Genomic DNA, 9,644 nt, shown 5'->3' on the forward strand with positions numbered 1-9,644 from the left:
AATTAAAAGGAGACATATCATCAACAATTTAGGGAATAATGGGAAACATCAATGTGCGCTATTACGATTAATTTATTGGCGTGACAAAAATGAACGCGCCGAACGATGCCATATCCATAATTTTTGCCTTTGATTTGCTGGATGTCATTGAGGCGATTGAAGTAGCAAAATAGAATCGATTGAATAGTGAGCGAGAAAGAGAATTTTTGTGAACCAGAACGGGAGAGAAAATCATTGAAAAGCATAAAAAGTACGAAAAGAGAATATAAGAGAGGGAATGAGATGGACCCCTAAAGGGACAAAGTTGAAGAAAGATATCATTTTTCATGGCAAAAAATAAAATTCCAGTCGATTTAAATGGGAAACGACGGAATAACGAGGCGAGCACAAAACAGAAGCACAGTGTTTTCGGGCAAATCAGTTAAATGCGATGACTTTGAGACAAAATAAAGTGCTGATGAGTTTAAATTGATTGAAATATTTATGAGAGTATAGTTTCAATTGAATCAATTAGATTGTTATGTATGATGCCCAAGAAAATGGGCAAATGAAACGAGCGCGCACGCGTAATAAACTCTCAACGAGAGAAACTCGAGCGCGAGCAAGTGACAACGACGGCAACCGCTTTGGGAGGACGCTCAACGCCGCATACATAAGCCATTTAGTTTGATGTTTAGCGCAAATGGCAGAAAATTTCCACAAAAAAATCGATGCACATTTTCTTAGCTTGCATTTTTTGAACTGCAAATTCAGTTTTATTTGCCCATTTGAAAAAAAAACCCTTTTTTTCTCGCGAATTCTTAGAAGAATTCAGTTTCAATTATTTTTTCAAAATTATCAAAATTCTACGAAAAAAATAAAAATTGAAGAGAAAAAAAATCGCTTTATTGCAACCAATCCCAAATTTCAAACCAGAATCCAAGGAAGAAATCCCCATGTTTCGAACAACAATGGCTTTCCAAGGGTTTTTTTGTTAAATATTCCGATGTTCGTGATGTCCCAGAAATTCATAAATGGATATTACCGTAACGTGATATCTCTGTTTGCGACCATTGTATTAATCCGTCTTACTGAACTACAAGACTCGTTATGCCACACTCACTCACTCACTCACTCACTCACTCATTCCATCGAGTCTGCATTCGATTGCGAAAACACGTGCAATTTTTCTCTTCTCTTTTGCTTTTCTCTTCATTATTTTCTATTCATTCATCAGTTGAGTTCAGTTGAGAACATGCGCCGGGGCCAATCAATCATCTGAAATCTTCTTGTTCACGTATGTTATGTATATGTGGGGAGTTTACATGAACGTAGCCTAACTACTAGTGCGCAATTAATTTATTCTTGAGTCATGAAATCCGAGACGCGAAGCTATAAGAAATCAATGCAGGTGTGGAGCCCACCTTTACATTAAACTGATTAACATCCAAGCTTGGCTGCTTGTGGCAAGAAAAAAGGATTCAACCAAATGCAAATAAAATGGAATGATGGACTGAGAGAAGAAAACCGTTCTCATGGCATGATAAAATGGTTTATTCTTATTGAAAAATGAGCACTTGAACTAAAAGTCAACTTCATTTTTAAGGCATTGACTTTTCAGCAAATGAAGCAATGAATTTTTCTGGAAGCAAAAGTAATTTTGAAGCAAGAATCACATTTTTTCAGAGTTAAAATCTCAATTTCCCATAGTTTTAGAAAGAATTTTTTTTGGAAAGAATGAATTTTTCAAAGTCACAATTTTTTTGAAGCAACGTCTTTTTCCATTTTAATTTTTTTCGGCATCGAATTTTATAAACCAACGAATTTTGGACCGAATCGTTTGCAATGATTTTTGTTTGTACTTCAAACCGTCAAAATCGATTGAAGGAAAGTTTTATTTGACCAAAGCAAAAAAATTGATCGAGACAAATTTACTTCAGAAGGGCCTATTCATTCATACGTTTCGAAGTGTTTCAATATTTCCATACATTCATAATTAATGTTTGGTCCTAAAATAGTTGTTATAGGGACTGGTCAAATGAACTGCTGTAAAATATGTATATATTGTATATTATTCTATCTTTTACTTAAATAAATAAATAAATAAATAAAAAAAAAGGTCAATACAAACAATCAATGATTGTGTTCTGTTGAAGTGACGAGAGAACCGTTGGCGTTGTCACTTGAAAGAACGAGCGAAACCATTGAAATCGCACCGTTTCTATTTCCCTCTGTCTCATTTGGTGCTTGGATAAATACACTGAATGCGAAGTGCATTGCATTGAAAATACGACAATTTGTTACGTAGTTATTTGGGCTGTTGTTATTGTTTGTTTATTTTTTATTGTCTCTTGAAAAAATGATTGCAACAATATATTCACTCGTGTCGATGACGTACGAATCGAATGAAAACATATGAGTTCTAACGAAGCCACTAACCAAAATGACAAGCAACAGAGACAAAGGGAAGGAAGAAACGAGCGGTTCGAAATGAGCGCGTGCATATTCAAATCTCGTTGTTGACAATGTAAGAGCGTGCGAGGGGAAAAAGCATAGAATTGGTGCTTGAGAGCGCGCGCTTTCGAATTGAAGACGACGACAACGACGATGCCGATGATGAAGACAAAAAAAATAATAAGGAAAAATTATAATAGCCATAATGAAGTGAAATTGCTGTTTAGAAGTGTAACAAAGCGCGCGTTGTCGACAACGACGACGACGACGACCATCGCGCACATGAGCAAAAACACGAAAATCGGGAATGGTTAGAAATTTTTTTTTATTCAAATATCGCGGTACTGTGGTCTTTTTTCTTTAAAAGTGATCCTAAAGTATCGGCCAATACCATTTTCATATGAAGGTAGGCGTTTATAGTGTGCCATTTCAACGTAGTTGTGCTTGTGCCTCGTTTTGTGTCAAAATGAGCGAAAATACACAACCGAACAAAAAGTCAATTTAAATATATAATTTTCGTTATCATTACTATTATTCAATTTTATTTATTTGATTACGATGTAATCGTGCAATTTTGGCAAATTTTGCAATGAATACATCTTATTAATGTGCATTTGAAGGCTCTGAAAGGTGCCGCAAATTGGAATGTAACCTTCCAGTCTAAAATTCCCGAAAGTTTTTTTTTTCATGTATACCTTTATCAAGAATAATGACGCTATATTAGTTTTTTTTAAGAGTTTTCTGCCTATTTTGTGGAAAATAAAAAATATTAGTTACTTTATTAGACTAAAACACTTATACGAGCCTTCAGACATGTGTAACGAGCCAGTCTATGTTACATTGAAAAAATCGAGATTATTTGATGACAGGTTTTTTTCTTTGTAAACCAATCCAGAACTGAACACCACAAAGAATGATAACACTTCTATTCTTTTTCTACCCATTTGAATCAATTTCGAGTGTATTATTGCATTTATTTCAACCGTCGATGTACTTTGTAACGATCCAGTCTTTTATGTGTAACCTTCCAGTCCTTTTTTTGATCAGAGAAATCGGAATCGTTTATGACAAATTTCTATTACAAATCGATTCGAAACCAAAAATCATGATAAATTCTCGTATTTCTATTTGTTATCGACTGATTTGAATCTAATTTGAATTTGATATTTGGTTTATTTAGCCCGAGGAATTTTGAGTAACGAGGCAGTCTTTTTTCTGTAACCTTCCAGTCCGTATATTTTGGATCATAGAGCGACTCGAATTGATGTGAATATATATGTATATATATATATATCGAATCTACTGTACATGCTATAATATCGTGAATATTCAATTCTGAAGTTTTCGGCTCATCGCCTAAACGTAAATAAAATGACAGTAGTGAGCGAGTTGTCATTTAGTAAGACATGTGTACGCATACCAATCGAACTCAATCAGTTTTAAAATACATACACTCGCTTGTTTGTTCATTTCGCTCGCTCATTCAGTCGCGCTGCTGTACGAAGCAACGAGCAAAAGGTCGGCGACGCGCGCGAGAGAAAGAGCAAAAAATATGGTACTACCACTACACCGGCGTTGACAGAGAGACGGTTCGACCATAGAAACAGTTGTTTCCTTTTCAGCTAGAAACTAAACCTATACACAAGCTTCAAACCGAGACCGCCACAACGAGCGCTCGTTTGAGCTCCACACACGTGTGCGTGCGTGTGTGCACATATGTATGTGTGCGTATGAATTTGTCAAAAAAAAAATTGAATTCTCTCTCTCCTTTTGATGGTCTCGCGTATCGGCCATCAGTTTTTATTCAGGCTTTGTCAGTGAACGACGTGCTTTTTTTAAACGATCCCCCCAGCCATCACAACTGTGACAATTTATTGCAAACTTTTGTTTTTTGCTGCTACCAACTGTTAAACCAAGTCAAATCAAAAAAAAAAACCAACATTCTGCTGACAGTATCAGTTTCATATTCTGATTGGAATATTTTACAAACAACTTTTTTCTTCTGTCGTCAATCGTGTACGTGTTTTACTCTTCGGAAAAAGAATCGCAGAGCCAACCGTAATATACAGCGTATTGAGATCCGACTGCGTCAAATATCATCAACACATCGTAGCTCAATCGACATTGAAGCAAACCTTTTTCAACACAATTTGATTCGCAAAACTGAGAATTTTAACACGGGAAACCAAAAATACCGTCAAATTTAAAATTCCATTCGAAAAGGAAACATAAAAATTTGAAAAATCTTCTCTTGTTATCTCTTCACAAGTGAAATAGCGTCAACAAGCACAATAACGCATACAAATACCAACGAAAAATCCTCGAATAGGAAAACATTATTACGTTGAACGGCTAGCGCTAAACGACAACTGTTTTTTTGTTATTGTTGTTGTGTAGTTCTCTCTGTGCTGCACAAAACGCGAAAAAGAAAGAAATATCGACGAAAAATAAAATTTATGTATTTAAAGAGTATCAACACGTTTTAAGGAGAAAAAATTCCGTGCCAGAAACAAGAAGAAGCAGAAAATAACACCCAGAGATCTAAAAAGAAACACACATTGAGTCGATTGATTGCAATTTTTTTTTAAACAGTGGTGTTGTGTGTTTGTGTTCAGTGTTTTGTGAGCCCCACCAATTGAATGTTTGATATGTTTATTTATGAACAATTGCTAATGAACGATTTCCAAAATGTTGGCTTCATCAGTAGAATCCATTTGACAGCACGCGTGTGCGAATGAACTAGAGAGAGATTCATTTTAGCGAAACGAATACCGATCGACAGGGCGAGAGCGAGAGAGAGAGAGAAAGGCTGTAAGAAAGAAAGCGAAATCTAGCGAGAGCGCGAGAGAGTTTTTTTTTATTTTTTTGATAAAAATTCTAAAAAGAATTTTTTTTTGTTTCGTAGAAGAGAACGTTTTTTTTTGTTTTGGTTTTTACAAGCGCATCGTGCGGTATAAAATCGGAGTGTTTCGAATAAAGAATCGAATTTGTTTGTGAACAGAACAAACACAGCAAAGCAAGAGCAGGAAGAAGAAGAAGGAACCGTGTTTTAACAAAAAAACAAGCATTTTTAGCGGTGCGTGTGAATACAACATAAATATTTTTGTTCGGTTCGCATTTGGCAACAACAGCAAATGCAGACACAAAGAGTCCAAACAACGAGAAAAGCATTTCGTGTAAATAGTGGCTTTAGTTTAAACCCACTTGAAATAAACGAAGCAAGCAAGATTCAACCGATTGTCGACATTTCGTGAATGCAGTGAATGAGCGCCAATCACAAACAGTGCGATCAAAACAATTGCCTATTTGCAAATATACACGAAGAGTAGATAAATCGCTCGATAAAGGAGTAATCGCAAGAAGAAACAGCAAAAGAAATAATCACTAAAACGAGCCAAAAGGAACAATTTCTTACCGAGAAAAAGAATATTTCTTGAAGAAAAAAAAACCGAATATTTTTCTCAAACAGAGTTCTCGCAAACGAAAAGAAGAAGAAGAAGCAGAAAACACCATCAAAAGGCAGAAGATGCAACAATTGAATTGAATAAGCGCATCACAAGAGCGAAAATTAACAACTATCTTAAAAATAGACATTTAGTTAGTGCAGTGCTGGCACAAACAAAAACACTCCAAACCATTCAATCATCACGATAGACAAATCAAACAAAATTGTTTCTAACGAGAAATCCAACTTTCAAAGCAATAAAACATTCATTATTTGTGAACCATATTCGATATAGATCAAAACAAACAAGAGACAGAGACAGAGAAAGAAGTGAATTCAACGCGTGATAAGATCATTGCATTTTATTATTTTGTGGCTGGTTTATTGGTCAAGCGATAGTGTATTTGTGAGTTTGATGTGATAATTGGAATCGTTTTGTTTCGTTGTGGTTATTTGTCGTCGGCCAATTGTTGCACGCCCCGTTATCAAACGACAATCTAAGTGTGACAGATAGACAGAGAATTGACTAACACACATGACAATCTATGTGAACTATTTAAACGATAATAAAGAAAAAAAAACACCATCAAAACTAAGACGTCAACCAATTTATGTGCAAGCAGTGATTTTTGATTCAGAACATTAAAAGAAAAACGAGTACAAAACAAAGCGAACCAAAAAAAAACATAAACAATTTCATAATTTTGATGTTAAAAATTCTCGGTAAACATTTATCGACGCATAATTTTGATCGGAAAATTCATTAAACACCAGTGCAAAAGAAGCGAGAACATTTTACACAAATCCGGCTAAAGCCAAACACACACACAAAAAGAAAAAGCCAAACGGAAAAAAAACATTTAATTTCCTTGTGTTATTGTGTTGATTTTAAAAATTCCGCTCTTCGCAAAGATTCGCTTGAACATATGGCTACAGTGGTTAAAGGATCCGAATTCATTGTATACATGTTAGACAAAATGCTGTTGAAAATTGAAAACACCCTATTGAGAAGTCATCGTCAACGCGAAACCACCGGCATCAAGAAATTATACAATTCATTTTTTGTCATGTTTTAATTAATTTCGCATTCGGGGCCGATATCCGTTCGTCATAGCATATCAATTTATATGTGTGTATATGTGTAAACGGAATCACATTTGTTCGACAATTGTTCAACCAACCGAAAAATATACAGATTGAGAGAGAAAACTAACAAATCCACGAAACATTTTTTTTGCCGAGAAAAGTGAAAAAAAAAAATCACGTAGAGAAAGAGAACCATTTTGTCGATTAGTTCAAATTAATCAACAACTACAAAATCAAATCCCATCCACCCCAGCCCTCACAAAAGTCAGAGTTGAAAGAGCGTAGAAATCAAGCAACAACAGAATTGGGTTAAATTGCTGAATCAAGCAAAACCGATATTCAAATAATAACAACAACGGAGATACTATCAAAATCGATCGACCAGGTGAATTGAACTTGCTTCGAGACGATAAGAACAGCAACCAGGAAGTTAAACCACGTCTGAGATCACGAGTTCGCGAAGAAACAGCGCGAGATCACCAAAAAAACCAGCACGAGATTCGAAAATTTGAAGCTTAAACGTTTGAACACAGAAACACTGGAGTCAACCAACCAACGAAATTGCATTCTCGTCGAATGAAAAATCATCAATTTTGAAGCCAGAAATTCGTTTTCCCAGCGTCGTCCTTGAGCCAAATCACCACCACAACATTTGAACCACGCATTGTTTGGACATCTTTTAACACAGCAGAAAAAAAAACAATTTTTTTTTTTTGAAAAAACAGAACCACGAGAGAATAAAGGTGATTCAAAAAGAAGCCAAAAGAAAAATTATACTTTCTATACGCCATCAGCTCGAAATCGATCGTCCCGGAGACAAACAACTCCGCGTTTCCGACATTCGTGCAAAGAACATTGGGACACAGAAACGTGTGAAACAGTGATTGCGTTTCGGGTAATTATCAAATTAAATCAAACATTGTTCTTGTCGTTAATTGATATATATTTGATGGCCAATTCTTGTCGTTGTTGTTTATAAACATTTTAATATTTTGTTGCTGTTGCTTTTATTTTGTATCTAAGTATTACATTTTGTTGTTTTAAAAAAAAAGAACACTATAATTTGGGAAGTTTAAGCCATTTTATTTGGTTTCTAATATTAATTTGGTGTGTGAATAATTGTTTATTACCCGTTTTTTTTGCTGCTAAAAATCGGTGTGTTATTGTCTAATTTAATATAATAATTTGTAAAATAATTTGTACTTTTCCTTCGTATTTAACATTAACTGCGGGGGTGTTGGTTTAAAAATAATCTAATTTCTATCATATAAAGAAAAAATACCCACCCAAACGCGTGTAACGACAATATTGAACTCATAACAATCTATATGAAATATTTGTGCTTTATATTTTGAGTTCGATCGATACAAAGAGAATTGACACCGCCCTCACACAAAAGATACATTTGACATTGGGCAATCATCAATAGCTTTGACAATAAACGTACGCGCTCGCGCACCCTCATTTATTTCTTATCTACTTAGTTTAACTTGTAAATTTTCCGAATAAGAATAAGTTTAAATCGGACGAATTACGTTCGTTAAAAAGTTTGTGATCGAATCAAGAGAAAATAATCAACAAATAATAATCTCGGTGAAAATAATTGAAGTTAGAAGATACTTCACTCGACATTTCCATTGTGATCAATCCGAAAGCAAAACAAACAAAAAAACGCTTCGTCGTCAGCCTAATTCAACTTCTAGCAATTCAGCTTACCAGTTCAACTAGCTCATTTCGATTAGATCCAATCGAATCACGGCATTTTGAGCCAATAACAAAAAAAAAATACTGTACAACTCAGGGTAAAGTCACATTTTCACACTGAAAAATATAAACAATACAAAGAATCTATTCGCTTTCACTTAGGCTATGAATCGACATCACTCATTTTTCGATTTTGCCGTTTAGATGCTCAATTAGATTCTCGCATTCATTCGATTTGGAAGAAAGAGCATATTCTTCAAATTTCTAACCATCATCGTCTTTATCATGAATGTCTCTCTCTCTCACTCTCTTTTTATATGCGTGCCCTAGACTAACTCCATCTGAAAATCATTGCCATTAACAAGATCATACTTTGAGAGAAACGATTTTCGACCTTTCTTCGGGGAGTTTCTTTAATTTTTTCTGATATTTACAAAAATGATCATTCAACTCAACAACAAAAATAACCTAACAAATACAATGGATTTAATACATTCAACTTTGATAAGTAGAAATTCGATAGTAACAAATTTTTTTTCAAGGAAAAGTCAAATTTAACCAATTTATGAAAAAGAATGAAGCAATTAAAAAATTGAATTAACCATGTTTGGTGTAAAAACTTACTAACTCTTTTTTGTGCAAGAACTTTCTAACTTTCACATCCACAACTCCTTTGTTTATAACACATTTTGATGGACCTTTCTTGAATGTTTGTTATGCCAACCTGTTTCTTTCTTTTCTTTTTGATTTTGATTTGGATTTGTACTTACAATCCTCTATCAAATAGATACTAGCAAAGGTACAATTTATGCAAACGTGGACAATTTTTGAACAACCGGAAATATGAGTTGAAAAATATTGAGCTTTGATTTTTAATTTGAACATTTTTCAAACAAAAATGGGACTAATTTCTTTTATTAGAGGTCGCTACATTAGAACGTTTCAGCTTTTTTTGGCATTACTGAAAATGCGACCA

The 9,644-nt window shown here is 34.5% G+C and overlaps 1 protein-coding gene across 1 annotated transcript; it reads left to right on the top strand.

Moving 5' to 3' along the window:
• The first annotated feature begins 6,804 nt into the window (after positions 1-6,804).
• On the top strand, positions 6,805-6,954 carry LOC129574298 (uncharacterized). The gene has a single exon (XM_055456099.1). It carries the CDS (start codon positions 6,805-6,807, stop codon positions 6,952-6,954), a length of 150 nt encoding a protein of 49 aa, XP_055312074.1.
• The last annotated feature ends 2,690 nt before the right edge of the window (positions 6,955-9,644 follow it).

This window comes from Sitodiplosis mosellana, unplaced genomic scaffold (genome assembly GCF_009176505.1).
Source record: "Sitodiplosis mosellana isolate CC-2019 unplaced genomic scaffold, AAFC_SMos_1.0 Smas_scaffold_6162, whole genome shotgun sequence".
Classification (NCBI taxonomy): Eukaryota; Metazoa; Arthropoda; class Insecta; order Diptera; family Cecidomyiidae; genus Sitodiplosis; species Sitodiplosis mosellana.